The sequence below is a fragment of the Gasterosteus aculeatus genome, chromosome 4 (assembly GCF_964276395.1).
Source record: "Gasterosteus aculeatus chromosome 4, fGasAcu3.hap1.1, whole genome shotgun sequence".
Classification (NCBI taxonomy): Eukaryota; Metazoa; Chordata; class Actinopteri; order Perciformes; family Gasterosteidae; genus Gasterosteus; species Gasterosteus aculeatus.
The window spans coordinates 24,841,873-24,864,364 of record NC_135691.1 but is presented as its reverse complement, the minus strand read 5'-3'; the positions used below and the strand labels follow the sequence as shown (position 1 = coordinate 24,864,364).

Below are 22,492 nucleotides of genomic sequence, written 5' to 3'. Positions count from 1 at the left end.
CTCCCACAGCTTTGTTGGCCTCAGGAAAATGAAGAATAGCACTGGGTAATTTGACTTTGGTCGTAGGCGAGAATGTATAATAATAATGACTGTTTTGATCAGATATTGAGACAGGTGGGAGGGGGAACTGAAGTAGATTGCTGAGAATAAGCTCATTGACAGGGTACGCTTTGGGGAGCTCTGGGCTGGCTAATAGACCTGCCAGCCTAGGTTAGTGAAATAAAGATGTCCCCCTATACATCTTAGAAGTTGACTGCTCCCCAGAGACAGGATGTGTCTGTGCCTCTGTGTTTGGGGGGGGGGTTAGGGCTTGAGTATAATGGGGTCAAGCAGCAGAGTATAAGCTATGCAGAGGGCAGTGGAAGGCTTATTTCTCAATGGTAAGGGATCCCTTGGGATCCTCTCTAGGTAGTAATGGACAGGAGTGCAAGGTGGTAATAGAGATCAGGGATGTTGTGGCAAATCAAGCCTTGAATGGGTCGGACTCCACTGCAAGTCTTCGGCCTAATTAGCAATTAGGTCATTAGTAATTAGGCTATTAGTAATAGCAATTAATGGCAGAACATATTCTTTAGCAGAACGTAAGAAAAATAATGCATTAAAACAGTTGAAGATGAAAACAGTACATATCATTTAGCTGACGCTTATCCAAAGCGACTTTCAATAAGTGCATTCAACCATAACGATACAAACTCAGAAAAACATGAGCGCAATTTCATCAAATAAGCGAATTTTGCTATAGATAAGAGCCATTATAAGTACAATTTAAGTGCTACAATTTGTAGCCAGTGAAGAGAGTGTAGTGTCTCCCACACTACACTTCCTAGTTTAGGAAGGTTAAAGACCAGTCAAGCTGCTGGATTCTGGATAAGCTGCAGAGGTCGAATGGTGGTAGCAGGGAGACCTGCAGGAGAGAGTTACAATAGTCCAGATGGGAGATGACAAGAGCCTGAATCAGTACCTGCGCCGTCTTTTGAGTGAGAAGGGGACGTATTCTCCTGATTTTTTGGATTTGATGTGATTTTCTGTCTTGAGTGTGTATCTACAGGATCGTGTTTTTGTTGTAATGTTGGGAGTCAGGGAGAGTTGGCTGTGTCACGGCAAGGTTCCTAGCAGTCAAAGTCGGAGTTAACACAGAGTTGCCAAAGTTAACAATCACGTAGGTGAAGCTTTTCCCAGAAAGAGTATGGAGGTATTATAGATTTTTGACCCTGTCCTAATCAACATTAGCTTTTGTCTCTGTCTTTTTAGATCCAGAACCACAGCGTTGGCAATATATATAGCGTATATATATATATATATTTGTGTATAATGTGTCTTATGAAGATAACTTAACTGTCCCCTGCTCTCTCTTAAGGGAAATATACCCTTACATTGCACTGTATTACAAAATACATTTTGTGTGTGTGTTGCAAGGTTGGGGCGCAATATTAACTTGGGGAGACAATGGAGACTTTTTCTAATGCTTTTTTCCCCTCCTTGTGTCCTCCTTCCTTCCCCCCCCTTCCTTCACTTCCTCTCATTTAAGTTTGTGGGATGGTTGACCAACTCCCCCCTTCCCCCTGCAGTACACCTGACTTATGGCTGTGCAGTAATAATTTCCTAGACCTTGGCAGTGTGAGTGTACATTAGCATATAAATAGCAGATGCACTGAGTGGCATCACAGGGAACTACATTTAATTTTTGGTTTATAAGATTGAATTGGTTTTTAAATGCAGCCCCATCAAACTTGCCAAGAGACAAATGAAGTCTGGCAGTAGTTTTTCCATTATTTCAAATTGTGGGGAACATACTTTCAACCTACATTCTACATGTTTAGACCTTGTTTTTAACGCTGTTGTCAGTCTTTTGTCACTCTGTGTTGAAGATCCCACACGGCTACCCATATATGAACATGCACATCCATCCATCCATCTGCACAACGCTTATCCTGCACAGAGTCTATCCCAGCCAACATCGGGAAGTGCATGTCTTGTGCATGTCTGGACTGTGGGAAGAAGCCGGAGTACCCGGAGAGAACCCACGCAGACACGGGGAGAACATGCAGACTCCACACAGAATAGCCACTGGGCGGAGTCAAACCCAGGACCTTCTTGTTGTGAGGCTAACCACCACACCACCGTGCCGCCCTTGAACATGCACATGCCATTCCTAAATATTTAGGCTATACCAGTTTTTCTGGTTTCCTGGTTTGCCAGAGTGCTACTATTTACTTTGCAATAATTGGATCACCCAAATACCTGAAGGCCAAGTATCAATGTTTTTATTCTATTAATTTAATTCCATAAACTATTGCAATGAGTGATTTGGCTGTTATGTAAGTTGGGACATGGAGAAGGCCCTTGTTTGTTTTGGGTGTTTGAGTCGGGCCATAATAATACATTTGAACAGATGCGTGTTAAAATTGTCATGATGATGGAACATTATTTGACTTCTTAACACTAAGCTTATATTACTTTATTCATATGTGCAAACATTTAGATTTTTTGGCAAAATTTGACGTTTTTAAATCAAAAAGCGGTCATCCACGTGAATTGTTTTGGATCAACTGAGATAAATCGTGCATGCGCAATGCTGGCGCTGATCCTACAGCCTCCATTAAATTATGCAAATTAGGCAGTAGCGTAATTTAGCGCCCCATCCCATATATAATAATAGCCATACCTGCATATACTGCAGGTGTTAACAACACATTTTTTATAATTCATAGAAAATACAATATAAATATTCCAATGCATTCTTATTCAAATCACAATAAACGACAACCAAACCAAAAGAGTAAAAAGAAGAAATGAACAGTGGTGAGTTTAAAGTTCCGCTGTCAACCATCTCTACAAACTGACACATGCATTGAATTGCAGCTTTGGAAAAATATGACGGTGAAAATGAAAATCCCTATTAAAAGCCTCAACCGTGGTTGTCTTGCAGCTCTATTGTTGTCCCAGTAACATATGGCCCTTACTTTAGCAACCACTTCCAACAGACCTCTTCATTTAGTTGTCAACAAACTACTTATTTTTTTTCCTTGTTTATTTTTCCTTTAGGAAACTTTATTTTATCTTTGAGTAAACATTGCCATTACAGTACATTATTTTTATCTGGGCCTTTTTATTTTAAGAGTTTGCAATATTAGCTTTTGTCTTTTTCCTATTACAGTGACACATGGCCCTAGTTTACTCAAACCATCACTTCTAATTTGTCCGGTGAGTCTGTGGTTTCAGTTGAAGAAGCGCTTTGTATCTGCTGTGTGATATTCCCCTTGTGTGTGTCCTGGAGAATAAACTCAAGTGCTCTTAAAATGCAAAGCAGCCTCCTATGCAGCCATGTGGAGGAATAGAGGCCATATTTTAGCCGTACTCCCGTCAGCAAAATGTTTCAGGAGGAAAGCTAATTCTACTGTGAGACTTACAGCTCCTCTAGGCGGGCAGACAGCACTCGATGCTATCAGGATTAAATTAAGGTGAATTAGAGACAAACAGGCAGAAAGAGGGGGAAAGGAGATGGTGTTAGGGCAGGATTTTCCTCCAGCTGGGTGATCACTTCTTGGTCCTAGGTCATTGATCAGAGCAGAATAAACCAACTGGGATTAAAGTAGACAAGCACAATACCTGTAGTGTGTGTTTGCATTGTGCTGGGCGGAAGAATAAGTGTTATGGAGTAATGGAGAAAGTTTGGTTTAGTGTTTAAAATGCTTAACAGCATTCTCTCAGCTTTTCTTTGGGGAATAAATACAAGTCTCAGTATCTAACACGTCAGGTTCTCAGAGTGGTGCAACATCCTTTCTTAGATTAAAAGGATAATTTGTAGTAACACCTGTGTTTTCTCAGTCGGGCGGAATTTAGCATACAACCTTTTCAATTTCTGCAGCACTGCACTTCACACAATAAGACGTCTTTTCTTTTGAAATGGTAATGGGTAAATTTCATTTGTTTTTAAAATTACGACTATAATATGTGATGTCATCAGAAGCCATACTTTCAGAATACATTAAACCATTTGACTCCTTTTGCTCCTGCCGGTGTTACAATTTGCATCCTGCTGTAAACCCACACCCCAAACGGCCGGCCCCCCCTAGTATGGTTTAGTCCCCATTGAATTGAAATTGAATTCTGCTTTCCAGGAAATGAGGTTAATCACAGTTGATTCATGATTTATCAAGGGGGGATTAGTTTTTCACATAGGGCTCTAAAAACTGTATTTTGTATTTACTCTTGCTCAGGCCCCAACAAAGGGTTGGATGTCACAAGGTAGGATCAGTGAAAACATCATCCCATGGGCAGATGGGATAAAAAAAAATGTAAAAAAATACAAGGGTTATTAGGACTAGCATATCAAACCGAAGGTTCTTTAAATCAGTGGTTCCCAAAACCTTTGTCAGGGCCTCCTTTGAGTATATAGGGACCCCCCAACCCTCCCGAACAAAAAAAATATACAGGGTTACTTCTGTTATGATAGAATTCAAATGTATAAAATAAGTACATATCACTTTACTTTTCCACTTAAGAATTTATTTTAAATATTAAAATTGAAGCTGGGAATACTGAAAAAACTTATTTCCACATTTTAAGTATGTTTTTTTTTTTGGCTATGTATCTCTCTCTCTGCCTCTTTGCTGCATTCATCCGCTTGTAACCTGAGCCGCTCTGGGGTGCCTGGTTCCAACACAACCCATGTCAAGTCCTCACGTTGGCCGTGTGTCAGGGTTGGCGATAAAGCCCCCCCCCCCCCCACACCCCCTTCTCGTGTTTTACAAGTGGATGTGTCTTCAAGAATGTGGATTATTGTACCCACAAAGGAGGGCCACGGTTGACCCAGAGTCCCCTACTAGGTTTATCCAGCCCCTTAGTCGGTCATGAGAGCAGTTCCTGAAAGACATTTATTAGTTATGATGTTGTCATCTTCCCGTCCGCACACAAAGACTGAACATTTACCTCACGTGTATCTAACAATGCATACACATATCACTTAATGGTTTGAATGGAAGCTTACCAGAAAATAATTATCTTGCAGTCCAAACTATAAATCTGTATGGGAGATGAGCCGACACCCGTCCAGCTGAGAGCAGGCAGGCAGACAGACAGGATAACTTAACTAATGGTGAGCTGTGACATGTTTTAATTGGTCTCTGTGTGCTGAATCGGGGTTGTGACGTGGTTAATTGATATGGTCTTCTGGTTCAGGGGTGTAAATGTGTGCGTTTGTTTCTGGAATCATCAAGGACTCATTATTAAAGCGTTCAAATGTGCAGTTCTCAGCGGTAACATAGCAGCCTTTATATTGCTCATGAACACTAATTAGAAGGAGCCCTCTTGGAGCGGTGGGTGAGTAGCACGCTCGTAACGCTAATCGCTATTATGCTGCTAGACTGGAGTGCGTGTGTGTATCCTTGGCTGTTACACACACACAGCAGCTACAGACAAATGTATTTTTGTAATATGGTGCATCTTGGCAGGCGCCTCCCCAATAAAATGGTTTGGGAAACACTGCATTATATTAGACAAAAACGTTCATCTGGGTGGGTGTGTGCATCACCCACCCAGATGAGCGCACACACAGCATGCACACACACGGTGTACAGAGTCTTGTGTTCTGCATTCTAGCCCTGCTAAAACCTCACCAGGAAATCAGAAAACCGAACATGTGCTTGGCTGATAGCAGTTCATCACACACATACTCATAAATACTGTAACAGGAGTGCAAAAAGGATATGCAAAGTATCAAGGCTGAGTCAGTGCCACTGTTTAAGGGTCAGCTCAAGAAGCTCGCCACTCCTCCATTTAAAAAAAAAAAAAAGAAGAAAAAGGGCAGCTCTCTTATTTGTTGGAGTTCGAGATATTAGTTCATGTTTTATAGGGAGAGCGTTCTCGGAGATCGAAGACGGGGAGATGGAGTCATGATTATTAATTTAATTTTCTATAGCCCCAAATTCCTAATTAGTCTCAGAGGGCTTTACAGTCTGTACATATGCCTTCACCCTCACATTGGCACAGGAAAAACTCCCCAAAAAATGAAAAACCATTCAATGGGGAGAAACCTTAGGCAGAACGGCTGAGGAGGATGCCTCTCCCCTCAATACGGTGCAGTCAGCCTGTCACAAACTAGAAAATGATTGATATCAGCTCCACTTACCGGTCTCTACTCTTTCGCTCTGGAGAGGTTAGGGAGAAGCGACTCCACTCACACACAGTTTTCATTGATCAGAGTCCCTCCTGAACATCTATTCATCTTCCTGATAAGGAGATCGGCTCCAGGTGTGTCCTCTCCCACACCTTATCCCAATGCTACCCTGTCAGGAATGTAGATCCCTCACAAGCCCCTTAAATTGGATACATGCAGACTTTCATATGGACACACTGTAGCTGTGTCTCAAAGTCGCTAAGCTGCATCCTTGGAGCCTCCAGCCTTCACCAGCCTTCGTGGTAGACCTGGGCTGGGTCCTTCAACAACCGCATAGGCTGAACCGAGGGGTCTCTGAAATGGGACGGTCTGGACTTCCTGCTTGTGTCTTCAGATTTACCTCCACTGCTCCCACTGCCTAGCAACCTGCTACGCTTGACAGTAAAAGCTGAAAAAGAAGAGAAAGATGGTCTTCTTCTTGTTTCATTTAATTTAGGAAGATATGCTTCTCCTCCAGAGCACGATATATATTATTGTTTTATTCAAATTAAATCAGTTAAGCCATGTACTCTTGATAAAAAAGACAACAGCAAATATATTTATAAACTTGAATGCAAGGACTTTTAATTTTATTTATTTATCTATCTTGCATAGGATACATGCTATTTTAACTGTAACTTGAGATTTTACAGAATATGTCCAAGCTACAGTAGCTGAATTTCATCACACACATCGTTCTCCTTCAGCTTGATGCTTCTTCCTCCTGGCTCCATAAAACAAACCTAAATGTAAAGTTAGTTTATAATCACACAACAAAACAAAAGCCGCAAAGCAAGTTTCTTTGTCTGACCGCAGAGAGCCTTCACATCTTCCGCCGCAAACTAAAGACACACCTCTTCAGACTCTACCTCGACTAAAGACTAACAAATTGTAGCACTTAAATTGTACTTGTAACGTCACTCATCTATAGCAAATTGTAAATTGGCTTATTTGAGGAAATTGCACTTTCTTGTTTCTTGTTCTCCTGAGTTTGTACCCTATGGTTGAATGCACTTATTGTACGTCGCTTTGGATAAAAGCGTCCGCTAAATGACATGTAATGTAATGTAATGTATTTATGCTATAACGCTACTGACTTACAAAGTGATAACTTGTCTACCTGAGCTCACTTTGATCCATTTCTGTTCAAAATATAAAGTAAACAATACATAAACCGTCAAAGCCTCAGGATGTTAGTCACCCTTCTAAAGTGTGAAAATTGAGGCGTTAAAGTGACTTTTCACTAATAGCTACAGACTAGCTGCCGTTAACATCGCAGCGGCTCCCGGTAACATGAGCTGCTTGTTGTGTATTTATTATAAATGTGTGTCAGTACATTGATGTTCAGAAGAAGCAATAAAAGAACCCTGGGGGGATTCAGGTTCGGGGACAGTCTGCAAAGGAAGGGGGGCAGCATGACTGAGTTAACGTTATAACTAAGAGCAGTTTATTTTAGCGTCATATATGTATTTAAAAACACAACATCGGTTACCAACGTCATGTACCTTAAGCCTTTCTTAAAATGAGATGTAGTGTTCTATATTATAATATAACATTTCGGTAGATGGAGTTATATTTAAAAGTGAACTCTTCCTCGCTGTCTGATCAACTGCCTCCGTCCTGAGGATGCAGCCTAGCGGAATTGGGACACAGCTACACACAGGCATTGTCCTCCCCTGGTCCCCTATACCAAAGAGATCATACAACCCTGGGTGAGGAGAGTGAAGGAATGAGGATAAACGATACTGAACCACGGAGCATTTCTGTGCAGAAATGAGTCTACGAATGGTGCATCGGATCCCTCATCTCACATTTATTGGGGTTTTTAATAGCTTTAGATAATTCTCTAGATCCCTAAATGAAGGCCCTGACGTGTGTTTTTTTTTTACATTCAGAGTTTGCATCATGCTTAAGAAATCATCGCAGCGCTGTTTTGTTGCATGCTTTCCTCCTGTGATGGGGATGTGTTTTTTCCACCGTCGATCCAGTATCTTTTCTGGCTTGTGGTGTATTATTATTCATATCTGCATGTAGACAATGGGTTTTCTAGTTTGATATTAACATTGAAACCTTACCTACTCTTCTTCAGATGAAGGCTGCTTCAGACGGAGAGGAAGAGAGTGATGATGATGATTTTGATGAGGTTCCAGAAAAAGAGGGATATGAGCCGCACATTCCAGAGCATCTACGAGCTGAGTATGGTATGGAGTATGTTGAAGTTAGACTACACGCACAAACACACAGACGCACTTTAAATCCACTGACACGTGCAAAAATAGTGGGGTTAAGCCACAAAAGGAGACCTGCTGCTGCCCTCACCCTTCAAGATTCACACACACACACACTCTACAAACAAACACATGCACTCAGAAACACTTCAAAGATCCACACCTGAAAGCTTTTCAAATGGTTTATTTATTCGAGTGTGTGTCTGTGTGTGAGATATCACGGCTAGACAAACATATGGTCTGATATTTGGTTTGGGTGATTTTTCTGGAGCTTTTACCATGCATGGTTATAGCAGGGCCCAAAAATAACAATTTTATCAATGCATGTTGTCCAAAACGGTAAAAAAAACACTTTTCCTGCAGTGAACTCATTTCTAAAGTTAACCATCATGCAAATAATTGACTTCTAAATTAAATACATTTTCATATCATATGCATTTAATGACAAATCAACGTTTGTATCTGTAAATGTTAGGGCTGTCAAAATGAATGCGTTAATCTATGCGGTTAATGTGGCCGTGATTTATGCGTTATTATTTTAACGCAGTTAACGCAACTTTGTTTGCTTCCGGTGGGCTTGAAGTAAACAAAGTTGACCCAGGAAACGAAACAGTAGTTGAAGATGGAGAGCTTTTAGCACTCTGTAAAACAAAGAGTTCCGACATACAGCGGAAAAATTCCTCCTTGTGTCAAAAAGAAGGCGGACGAGTGGCAAACGAACGGACCACTCTACACACTGCTAAGCTAGCTACTAGGCTACTTCCATCTGAATATCTACCCTGCGCGGTACACAGTCTGCAGAGGACCACCACTGTGTCCTCAACTGGTTCGGAAGACATTCTGGCTAAATGTGGGGAGATTGTTGGCCCTTCAAACACAGCCGTCAAATGATGGAGAGTTGAGAGCACAGCAAACTGTGCAAGCACAGCAGGAGTCGCTAGTTCATGTTCCACCCGGTGGAATTCTGCCTCGTAGATGATCAAATGTGTGTATTTTGTGTTTAAAATACAATTAAACAACAGTGTCTAAAATTACAGTACACAATATTGATATCATATAAGTTTATGCAGTTGCTTATTTACAAGCCCAACTGTGTCCAATATTCTCTCCCCCCTGAGGAAAATGTTTGTCTTTAGCATCTAAATGGTCCACGAAGTTCACCAGGTGGTCTATACGGTCAATCAGAGCAGGATAACTCAATCAGATAGAGTGTATTTAGACTGTAAAACCCAAAGAGTGATCTGAAAGATAGAATGCCCCGTAGAGCTGGTGGAGATCTGCATCATAGGGGAGTGAGCCATTTAACATTAAATCCAGCCATATGAGTGTGAAATTGCAAAAATGTTCATCTTACTTTTGGTGTGTTCATCCTCTCCAGTTGATATCACAGTGAAGGCAAGGGGCTCATAGTCCTTTTAGCGTATACACCCAAGAACGCAAAAAATGCATATGGCATAAATGCCTATGGGCCTAATCAGATGACTGTGCAGACGCACTGCTATCTATGTTTTTGGGTCTGATTTCAAATGCAGCAGAGGCTTGTAGTTGACCGATCTGTCTGTATTTGATTGATGTGGCCCTGTCAACACATCCATTTACCTCCACACACATAATCCTCACTGGCCACATATAGTGTGGTGTGTGGTTCTTTGTTGCACCGGGGTTGCATCTAGCGTCCGGGTAACATTTGAGGTTAAAGGTGAAATTTTTAGGTCTTGAACAAACTACCTGCTTATCTTATTGCAGCAACGTCAGCTATTTAGCAACATGTTTTTTTCTAAATGTTAGATGGAATTTGAAGGATGTTTATATCATAATCAGTAGCTGTGTTCGGGCTCCAGGCAACAGTAAGCAATAAACTCTCAGAGAACTGCTCTGTCAGCCACATTCAAGCTTCTCCCTGTCATTCATATAGATTCATATCTGAACTTGTGTCTGCATTAATGTGTCTTTGTTAATGGCATTGCAATAGAAGATGTCGACAGTGCTGTTATTGCTAGGTCAGCCATGCAGTTTGTGGCTGACAGGTGGCCTTTGACCCCTTTTGAGTACTCCCCACAGGCCTCTTGAGTCACAACATTCACACTGAGCCGCTCTTACCTGTGAGCCTGTCTCTCTGCTCTCACCTCCCTCTATTACTAATCAATTAGACGCTGAAGTAATTAGATGGTATCTGATATACCCCAAACAGGTGTGCGTGTGTTCCAATGATTAGTAGGCTATGTAACGATCTACAGAGGCTTTATCAAATTAACAATGCAACCTCTTTAACGAGTTCCTATTAGCCTAGACCTAGACCCCCCCCCACCCCCCCACCAGCCTGCACATACACACCACCGGTCGACTGCCCCACGTATCCATTGGCTCATTTGGTTGCTTCTTTGATTGGTTTTATTCTTCTTTTTGTACATTTAGGCACGGTTGATTTCCAGCACTTGTACTGTAAATTGAATGAAGTGATAATAACAATGGTCTTTATAAAGTGAGTCTGCTATATTGCGCTAATTAGAAATAAATACTAATGTGAACAATTCCGAGTACCAAGTCTCTAGGATTTCATAAGGTCTGAGTATTCGGCTATCTTGTCAATTCTTACATTCTCTCACTTTCTCATTAGAATGGTCTTCCTCTGTCTCTTATCATCTCAGCTAGTGGATCACAGTGGATAACAATGTAGACAATCATCGTTTGTCTACATTTCCTCTCCTAATTTCTTCCAGTTTTCATTCATTCAGAGAAAGGCTGGCTGTTTCTCCTGTTTTTTTATCTACATCTCTTCCTCTGTTCCTCCCCCTATGTCGTTTTCTGTCATTCGGATTATCAGTCTCTTATCCCTCTCTGCTGTCAGGACACTATCTCTCATTCTCAAATTAACATTTTAATTACAGGCCCTGCTTAACCCGAGAAAATCAATACCTCTTTTTGCGTTTCCTCATTCGCTTTCTACCCCTTTCTCTTCCCTGAAACCCCCTTAACCACTCTTTTCTCAGTCTTTATCCCCTCAGACACACGCACACACCAGCACACCTATACGCATCTCCTCCCATTGATCTGTGTTTCCTAACATCATCAGCGTGCAGACAGAACTCGACATGAGGCAGTCTGAGAAGGAAAGATGATGAAATCAAAACAAGAAAAAACTAGTTCAGTTAACAGGTTAAGCTCAGCTTGAGTTGAGTGACATAATTTAATTAATGTATTTACCCAGTAGAGTGTGCTATTTGTTGTGTGTTTTACATCCATCTCAGACACATCATGATATGACAAAAACAGCAACAACATCCTCAACAAATGTATCTTCATTGAACTCCGCGGAATGCTTTGTGAGTTTGTCAAGCCTGAGGGAGTAGTTCTCTAGTAGTTTTAAGTTTAAAACAGTCAAGCAAATTCTGTATTCAGCAAACCTATTCCTTGTGGTTTATTCTAAAATGAAATACCCCAACAACCTTCTGTCGTAACTTGTTTGAGGTTTTTTTTTGTAAGTATTAAAGTGGTGGAGAAAATATCTTAAGGCCATCATCCTGTTGAAGCAGAAAGGTGGGTTAAAGTGTGCCAGACAAATCCTTTGGTCTAGTGTTCCATGGCGCGATTGAATCTGTGAAACATCCAGGTCAACCCTGATAATGTGTGGGATCAGCTTTCTGCTTCCCTTTGATCTCACTTGCTGTGTGTGTGTGTGTGTGTGTGTGTGTGTGTGTGTGTGTGTCCTAAGTCCTACTTAGTACCCAGAGAGACCCTGGTTACCCCAGTGTTCGACCTCACCGCACGCACGCACACACACAAGCAACAGCCAATGGCTTTCCTAACTTCCTTTTGTATCCGCCAACAGAATTCTGTTGAGAATAGTTCACCCTGAAAATTGTGATAACCAGCCAAAAGTAAATTAGATATTCTTTAATAAGGATATACAAATGATTGGTTTGGTTGGGACAAATGTTTCATGTGGGTTGTCATAATTTACATTTTGCTTTTAGTCTTTCTTTTTTCTTTTTCTTTTAAAGGATAGCAACAGGCCAACAGAATGGGTCCCATTTCACCAGTGGGATCTCACCTTCCCCTTGTCTCTGTTGGCAGGATTGGATTCAGCTCCTTCCAACTCAACACCACCAGTCCCAAAAAGAGCTCCACTGCCTCGCTCCTCCTTCTTTTTCGCTTCGTCTTCCCAGCAGCTGAAGCGCCTTACAGAGGAGTATCAGGATCCAACATGTGCAGCGACCACAATACGCCACTTCAAACAGAACCGTCCCCTGCCTGCACAGCCCAGGTACACTTAATGAGTAGTGCTGTCCCTCTGCCATCAACCTCCCCCCATTTCTCATCTGTGACCTTCTCTTCTCCCTTTACCTCCTCCTGTTGCAGGGTACACCTGCCTTCTCACACCAGAAGTGTACGTTTACTTTGTTACAACTGTTGGTATTGAAACTTTAACACATTTCCTTATAGGAATGTATTGCTAAAGTCTTCCTACCTTTTGTTGTAAGGCAAAAAAATGTTGTCAGTTTAATGGCGTTACACCCAAAGCCTAGGAATTTCACCTGCTAGATCTGCTATCTGCTAGTAGGTGATGTTGAAGTTAATGCACGACACACACACACACACACACACACACAGACTTGGGAACTAATCTCACAAAAGGGCGAAGAGAGGCACGGATCTTATGGTCGGAGTCAAAGTTTGGCGTCCGTCGTCTTTGTTAAACCGAGTAAAGTCTGTGTTACCGAGCAATTAGTTTGTTGAGCGTCGATAAGCCTCCAGGCAGGAGATCCTGAAGCGTATTTAGACCTTGGAGAAAGATTCCTATGCCTGTGATAAAGAGTGCCTTCTGTAAAAGTAAGGCCCGGACCGGAATTACTGGACTGGACGCACATGACTCTGACACTCCGGTAAAGCCGTGAGAGACTAGTTTTGTTCTGGCTGATTATTTCGTTCCTTTCCTGGTGTGAACTTCCCCAAAACTGACTGAACTGTAAACAATATGATTGTCAAGTGTCTGTCACCTTATAAAGTTTTGTTTTTATATCATTACAAAGCTAGCTCTACAGATGGGTGTTTGACTCGTGCATACGCAGAGCAGTGCTACTGTTTGATACCTTATGCAGGAACTCCTGAAGTCCCTTTTTTAATATTCGAGTAATCAATTAAAAACTTATTTTAAAATAATTTCCCTTCTAAGCATCAAACCCACCAGTTTAATCTAATTCCATAGGTGCAGTCCAGATACTATGAAGGTTGTCTTTTTTTTTTTTTTCAAGCCACTAAATACTTAGCTGGCTGTCAAATTTGCTCAAAAATGACGTTCGAATATTCGCGTTAAAAAGACAGATATTCGAATATATTCGAACATCTGGTTGCGCATTAGACACGTCAATAACAGGACAAATTAATAAAACAAGACATAATTACTATATTACTGTAATTTATTTAAGTTTAAACCGATTTAACAACATATTGCCTACACAAACATAAGCAAATTAACGGCCAAGACCGCAGACCTCTTGCTCGCACACACGCACTCTCTCTCTCTCTCTCTCTCTCGCTCCCGCACAGTGGCGCTCTCTGCGCGTAGTGGTTTAAATGAACGACAACAATAAACAAATGCTGTTGTTTTTTTACATTCGAAAATATTCATTTTCACATTCGAATAGTTGTTTTTAACAACTATTCGAATATATATTTGAATATAGAATATTCGTTGACAACCCTACAGTTGACCACAAACTCTTCATTGACTTTCTTTATGCATAAAGTTTGTTTAACTCTCCCTCCACTAATCTCCCCAACAGCTGCTCCTCCGGTCCCAGTTCATCTCAGTCCAGCTCAGATCAGAAGGTTGTTGATGCTCCTGTGGTTCCATTTGGTTTGGACCTGTACTACTGGGGCCAGGAACAGCCCAACGCTGGCAAGATCATCAAGTAATGCAGCACGCACGCACGCACACGCACACACAATGTGCCAGTGATAGACACTGTGACACGGACAGATATACACATGACTATAGGTAAAGGACGGTGAAATAAATGCTAATCCATTTTCCAAAACCAAAACTAAATGCTTTTCTCTGCTATCGTCATGACTGAAAATGTTTCAGGCAGAATCATCTTTGTTGATTCAGTGGTAGGGCAGGGTCGTCCTACTATCAGAGAATTGGTGGTTTGATCCCCGCCTCCGCTAGTGTGTTCTCGGGCTGGACGCTTGTGTGAATGTGTATGAATTGTTAGATCATGGAGCTTCATGGCCTCTGCTCTGAAAATGGCATACCATGATAAAAAGTACTTTGTCCATCTGGACAATTTTAGGATAAAGGGGCACCCCTTTGGAATGTTCCGATGTGTACAAATCATTTTATATGTTACTGGCGAAGAAATCAATCAATACAACACCCAGAAAAAAACTAAAGAAAATAAAAATCTCTAACAACCCTCTAAGTGCTGAACAAACATGGAGACACCAGAGTAGAAACACATCTAATGTATTAGCCCAGTGTGTGGAGAGTGAACACGGAAAGTTTCACGTTGATGGAGTACTGAAAACAATTCTAGAGGAGGCTTTTGTGCAGTTCCTCACGGCAGACAAACTGCAGGAGTCAGAATCTGATTTTTGTCAAAGTCCGGCTGTGTTTGCATGATCTCCCCCTTACAACCACTTTTTCGAATTGTCTGATCCTATTGGATCCAACTAAACCCACGCTTCCTTACCTACTCAGAAGCCAAAATGGGTAGAGCGTAAAATGACACTGTCTAAAGTGAGGAAGTACTAAAATTGCCTGTAGTTGTTTCGAAAGATGTGAAGCATTCATATACTTGTTTGTGACGATTACACAATATTCCATTTGGAAGTTGGTTCTGCTTGGTTTGAAACCCAAATGGGAGATGCTCGAGTGAAATTAAGCGCTATTAAATATACCAGCTCTATGTTTAAAAGGTCAAAATTACCCAACCCACTGGATCCTATGGTGAACTAGTAGGGGTGTAACGATTCATTCAGTGAATCGATTAATCGATTTATATTCCTGCAATCCAACTGAATCGATCTGTGCTCCGCAAATCGGCATTCCAGACGACATATATCGATTACAAATCGATTGAAATGGTACATAATCGATTGTATCGATACTTGGAAACTGCACATTGGATTTAAGTACACGTTAAACGTTACTCGATTCAGTCTGCCTGTCTGTGACGTCATGAGTACGATGCGGGAGTCGCGCGAAACTTTGAACAACAACAAAACACAGTGTAGGAGCGGTCGGTAAAATCAACGCACATTTGCTCGTATTGTCACTTTAATATTCTTTTATTCATTGTTCGGCAAAAACAACCTAAATCACACTCATAATAAACGGAGAATTCAATGCGTAATGCGGTCAAAAATAGTATCTCCTTCCGCTCTCAAAATAGAAAACACGCCTGGTCTTACTCAGGTGACATTTAAATAGCCGACGCCCCCTGACGTCATCATTACATCATCACAAATAAATCAACAGAAAAGGCAGTTTCATTATGCACAATACAAATGTAGTGGAATGGCTTCTACACTCCGGCCCCTAATTGACCGGTATAGGACAATTCATACATTTAAACATATGAAGCACATTCTTTAGATTCCTCTGTCTCGTGTCCATAGAATTAAAGCAATGGGAGGTACTCTCGTATCCAGCGTTTCCAGAAGAGATCTGCTATATACTGAGTCTGCTTCCATCTTCGTCTGGAATAGGTATCACTTTTGTCGAAGAGTCCAGGTGGAAAAGTCTGCATTCGCTTCATTTGAAGCAGGTGGTTGGGTGTCAGAGGTTCTGGATCTTTTGCATCTTGGGATAAGACTGTGATGGGCCGGTCATTCATGATTGCCTCCACTTCACATAGAGCTGTTTGGAGACTCTCGTCATCCAGGATCTGTTCCCTTGTGATGGAGTAGAGGTTCTTTTTTATTATCCGGATGAGTCGTTCCCATACGCCTCCATGATGAGCACCATAAGGGGGGTTGAATGTCCATTTGATACCTTCAGCGTGCATCGAATGCTGGATCTTGCTGAGGTCAAGGTGTGTAAGTGCTTCTTGAAGCTCTCGTTCAGTCCCGACAAAATTTGTACCGTTATCGGAAACAATTTCTTTCACTTGGCCTCGTCTGCAGATGAATCTTCGCAGTGCAGAAATGCATGAGTCTGTTTCCATTGAGTAGGCCATCTCCAGATGTACGGCTCTGCTTGCTAGGCACATAAACAAGGCTCCATATTGTTTTACTTTGCTGCGGCCATGCTTGACTTCTATGAGCCCGAAGTAGTCTAGTCCTGTATGGGTGAAGGGCGGCAAATCAGGTGTTATCCTGTGTAGCGGTCGGTCGGACATTTTTTGTGTCATTGCTGTGCCATGCCATCTCCTGCAAAGTACACAGTCCCTTGTTATCTTTCTTGCAGCAGAATTTACTCTTAGAATCCAGTATTTTGTCCCTGAGTTTTGCGATTAGTTGATTTCTTCCACAATGAGCCATCAAGGTGTGGGTGTGGTGTAGGAGTATCTTTGACAGGTGGTTGTCCTTGGGTAGAATAGCAGGATGTTTGGTTTCCTCTGGCATTGCCAGCTTACTTAGTCTGCCTCCGACTCTCAGGATTCCATGTTGGAGGATAGGATCTAGTCTATAGATCCTACTGTTTCTCTTTATCGGTAAGCCCCTTTGTAGAGAGGTCACCTCATCTTTGAAGGATTGTTGTTGGACACTTATTAGACACAAGTGATTGCTCTGCCTTGGCTAAATCCTCCACGGATAGCTGCGACCCAGTTGGGTATGTGTTACTCATTTTCTTTCGTCTCAGAGTTTCTTTGAATTTTAAGATCCAGGCTGATGATCGGATCAATTTGTTCCATGATGAGAAGTGCTCAATAAAACGAGTCAGTGGCCTTTCATTCTGCAGTATACTTGTAGTGAAAACCATGGCCACCTTCTTGACCTCCGGGTCACTGTCATACAGCGTGGGTGGTACTTGAATCACTGGCCAGTCAGTTTCCGGTTGCATCAGGAAATTTGGACCACTCAGCCAATGTCCTTCTTGAATGAACTTCTCGGTTTTTATGCCTCTTGATGCCATGTCTGCGGGGTTGAGTTCTGTCTTTATGTGGCGCCATTGGAATTTGTGTGTCAGATCCCGAATAGTGGACACTCTGTTGGCTACATAGGTTTGAAACCTTCTGGCGTCATTTTGGATGTATTTTAAGACAGCGGTACTGTCGGTCCGAAAAACTGAGTCCTCAAGGGTTAACTCGAGCTCTCTCCTCAACATCCTGTCTATCCTAGCAGCGAGAACTGCACTAGCAAGCTCCAGACGTGGAGTTGTCACCACCTTTAAGGGTGCAACTCTTGATTTCCCAATCACAAACATTATGTGAGGTAGTCCAACTTTACTGCCATGTTTCAAGTAGCTGACTGTCCCGTAACCTCGCTCACTTGCGTCGCAGAAGTGGTGCATCTGTGCTCTAGCAACTTCAAAATCTTGTGGCTTAAGGCATCTCCTGATTCTTAGGCTGGAAATCAGGTTAAGATCTTTTAGCCATTCCGTCCATCTCTCTGTGTAAGCAGTTGGTATTGTTTCATCCCATCCACAATTTATCTTGCACAGGTCCTGCAGTATTCCTTTCCCTGTCAGCATGACTGGCGCTATGAACCCTAGGGGGTCGTATACAGAGTTCAACACCGATAAAATGCTTCTGCGGGTTACTGATGGTTGTTTTGGGGTGATTGAAAAAAAGAAAGTGTCTGACTCAATGTCCCATCGCATGCCAAGGGCCCTTTCGATGGGCAATTTGTCTTTGTCGAGGTCTAGATCTTTGACTTCCTTTGCTCTCTCTTCCACTGGAACAGAGGCAAGGACTGCACGACTGTTACTGGTCCATTTGGTGAGTTTAAATCCACCTGTGGTGCAGACTGATCGAAGCTCTTTCACCAGACGGATGGCTTGGCTCCCGTTTGGGACAGATTTCAGACAGTCGTCTACATAAAAGTTTTGACGAATGGTGTTTAGAGCATCAGTGCTACACTTTCCTTCGTTGTCATCAGCTGTCCGCTTCAGTGCAAAATTGGCACAGCTCGGTGATGAGACTGCTCCGAAGAGATGCACCGTCATCCGGTATTCTGCTAGCGGTTGGTTGGTGTCGCCATCTGGCCACCACTGAGGATCTGAGGAAGTCCACATCATGCTTTGGTATTCTTACTTGATGGAACATTCCTTCAATGTCCCCCATCACTGCCACTGGTTCCTGTCGGAATCTGAGAAGTACACCCAATAGTGTGTTCGTAAGGTCATGACCCGGCAACAGCTCACGATTTAAGGAAGTTCCTTGGAATGAAGAGGTGCAGTCGAACACCACCCGGATAGTCTTTTTTCTTTTGTGGTAGACACCATGGTGAGGAATATACCACAGTCTTCCGTCTTTCCGGGAGAGTTGTTCCTCTGGCACTCTTTCTGCATGCCCTTTCCTCAAGACGTCTCACATGAAGCCATTAGCCTTTCCGAAAGGATTCGTCTTTCTGGAATCTACGGGCAAGATTCAATACTCTTTGTTCCGCCACCTTCCTGTTGTTTGGCATACTGATGTTATCCTGACGGAAAGGAAGTCGTATTTCGTAGTGGCCATCTTTCCTTTTGACTGAGCTGTTCATCACATGCAAAAATTTCTTGTCTTCAAATGAGTGCTCTTGTTTTTCATTGTAGGCCAACTCTGAAAAGTCCTGGTTGTATTGGTGTCTTAGAAGCGCTTCTAGCTTGACTACTGATATTCTATTGGACGCTATCCGTGGTCGACCGTCCTCATCCACAGGTGCAGTGCTGCAGAGAGGTCCATTTATAGTCCAACCTAGGTATGTAAGGACTGCATAGGGCCCCTTGCCTTGGCTATTGATTACTCTCAGTGGTTCCATAGCCTGTGGGACATTTGTACCGATCAATAGGCCTACTTCTGCTTTGATGGGTTTTATGTGGACCTCATTTAAGTAAGGAATTCCTTTTATGTCCGTTTCTGTAGGGATGTTTTCTTGATTGACAGGAATGGCATTTTGTGTGAAGACTTCAGGAAGCTCTATGAAGCTGTTGCCATCCAGGCTACATACTTCCAGTCCTCTTATCACGTGGGTTTTCACAGGCTTTTCATGACCCATCGTTCGGAGTAAGATTTCGGTTTCAATTCCTCTGACAGACTGTGACAAAGGTAACAGTGCTTCCGGGATCTAGGAATGCATACGTCTCTATCAAACAGCCGCCTTTGTGTGCCTTTATTCTTACAGGTACCACTGCTAATCTATGATCTGTTGTTCTGCCCCACTTTTGTGCTGTTGATGACACCATAGCAATTTGTGCTGCAGAAGAAACCTTAGCCATACTATTGCTCCTGGTGTCTGAATCCCACTTAGCTACCGGCCTATTGTTTCCTGGAGTAAAGTTATCTATATGTAAGACAGTAGGGTGTTTTTTCTCACAGGAACGACATGTGAGACGTTTCTTGCATTCTTTAATCATATGACCTTTGACCAAGCAGGCAAAGCAGAGTCCGTTTTTCTTTAGTAGCTCAACTTTCTCTTTGTGGGGAATCTTTGTTATTATTTCACATGTTTCCATCACATGATCTCCGTTACAGAAAGCACAAGGTTTGATGAAGGCGTCCATGGGTTTACGGATGCCCTCTGGCCTCTCCGGCCTCTCCTGTGCATTAGTGTTCATGTGGGTTTCTGTCTTGGGCATGACAGTTGTAGCAAAGCTTTTCTTGCTGCTAGGTCTTGTATACTGTTGGTCTCTTTTGAATGTTCTGCTGTTTGTGCTTCCGGCAGGGTCTTGGATATCCCCGAAGACGGGATCTTGGATGATTCTGACCTGCCTTTCCAGAAAGAGGACAAGGTCCTTAAATTTAGGTCTCTGGTGTGTTCTTTCCGTTATGTCACACACAGTAGACCATGTCTCTCGGAGTTTAAATGGGAGTTTGAAAACAAGTCTTTTCATGTTAGATGGTGAGTCCAACTCTTACATTACCACAGAACTGCATTACCACAGCCTTTTAGATAGAGGGCGTAGCTATGAAGTGCCTCTCCATCTGTACGGATTTGGTTCCAGTTTAAGGCCTTTTCGATATATGCAGAAATTACTTTGAAATCATCACCAAAGTGATATTTAAGCAGGCGCTTTGCTTCCTCATAGCCAGTTGTGGCGTTCATGTGAAAGCAGCTTTGAACTAGCTCCTTTAGCTGTCCAACAGTATACTGTTCCAGAAAGTATAGTCGGTCCTCATTACTGTTCCTCGATGTTGTGCTTAAAAGCCTTCATAAATTATCTGAAAGTGAGAGGATTGCTGTCAAACATCGGCACCTCTCTTTGGGGGAGTTTAGACTCTTTCTGCTGTATCACTAGCAAGTCTGTCAAGTCTGTCTGTCTGTCTTTGTAGAATGTTTGTGAGATCTATGCTCTGAGGTGTTTCACTTCTGGGTGTGGCTTCGCCTCTTCTGCGTGGTCCGTCAGAAACCACAGCTCTGTGTGTGTGAGGGTTTGCTGTCGCCCTTGGTGGTTGCTCAGGTCCTTTTGAGATTCCAGTCAATGTTGGATTCAGAGTATGCATTATTACTTGTAAGGATCTTTTCGGTATGGTTCCTATCCGTGCAGACTCCATTTGTGTTAGATCTCCTCTTTTGTCAGATGCCTCAATCTGTTCTTCCATTTCTTTTCCGGATTCTGAGGCTTCATCACTTTTGAATTCTTCTAGAGCCTTTAACCTTGCATCAGCTGCAGCAATATCTGCTTCCAGATCCAGGGATTCCATTTTTAACCCCAGCTCAAGCTTTTCCTTGTCCAGTTCGTGTTTCCTTTTCAGAGCTTTAGCTCTGGCCTGTAGAGCAGCTTTGTCTGCAGCTATCTTCATGCGTGCTGAAACCATAGATGAAGAATTGGAACCTCTGGAGCGTCGTGAGCCAGTCTGTGAGACACTGTCCCCAACATCCACCAGAGTATGTGGGTCGGGCTGAGCCCTTTTCCATTGATCCACATCAGTCAGAAAAACATCATAATCTGCGATTTTTGGCTCATACCAGTCCAAACTTTCATTCCTTCTCGCATCCTCAGGCAGCAGAATCTGAACAGATTCATGACACAATTTAAATTCCTCCAGCAGTCTTATAAATTCATTTGCACTTTCATTGACATTATGAACATCGGCGCCTTCTTTCATCATTCATTTTATTTCATTCATTTTCCGAGTACAGTGGGAGAGTTTTCCGCTACAGCGCGCATACGCTCGTTTACCGGTGAGATCGGATTCTGGCCGTATTCCAGATCAATCCAAGACAACGTGACTCCAGGACAGCTTCGCTCACTTCCACCTTGCCTGGCGTTCCTTCCTCGCGTTCGGATGAGCGTATTTTTGACTTGATGTAGGAGCGGTCGGTAAAATCAACGCTTGTATTGTCACTTCAATATTCTTTTATTCATTGTTCGGCAAAAACAACCTAAATCACACTCATAATAAACGGAGAATTCAATGCGTAATGCGTAATGCGGTCAAAAATAGTATCTCCTTCCGCTCTCAAAATAGAAAACACACCTGGTCTTACTCAGGTGACATTTAAATAGCCGACGCCCCCTGACGTCATCATTACATCATCACAAATAAATCAACAGAAAAGGCAGTTTTATTATGCACAATACAAATGTAGTGGAATGGCTTCTACACACAGCGTGGAGGAGACGACTGCGAGCAAGACATTTACAAACCAACTTATTGATCCAGCGTGTGGAAACATTTTGGCTTTTGCAAACACGGAGGTGTTCTAAATAAGTCGGTCGCTGTTTGTAGAATATGTAGAAGCCAAATAAAAAACCACAGAAACACGACGAATCTTTCCGGCTATCTACTAAGGCGCCGTGGGATTAAACAACGCCGACAGTCAGGCACCTCTAGCAGCGTTACCGCTGCAGCAGCAGAAGGTAACTCCAGCTCTGCAGACACCTCAGGAACTCGCCAGTCACAGTAGCAATTTCCAAGTTTATCTGTAAAGACATGCGACCCTACAATTTGGTTGAAAATCCGGGGTTCTGTGAATTGATCCAAACATTGTGTAATTATTGTGTAATGTTTACATT

General features: G+C 42.5%; 1 protein-coding gene across 6 annotated transcripts in view; it reads left to right on the top strand.

The window, feature by feature from the left end:
- uvssa (UV-stimulated scaffold protein A) overlaps nucleotides 1-22,492 on the top strand; it is a 43,737-nt gene that overhangs the window by 11,426 nt on the left and 9,819 nt on the right. For all 6 annotated transcript variants that reach the window (XM_040174029.2, XM_078101463.1, XM_078101462.1 and 3 more), the window contains exons 9-11: nucleotides 8,247-8,358; nucleotides 12,460-12,649; nucleotides 14,169-14,297. In XM_040174029.2, the coding sequence (XP_040029963.2) occupies nucleotides 8,247-8,358; nucleotides 12,460-12,649; nucleotides 14,169-14,297 (431 nt within the window). The remainder of the gene's footprint in view (nucleotides 1-8,246; nucleotides 8,359-12,459; nucleotides 12,650-14,168; nucleotides 14,298-22,492) is intronic.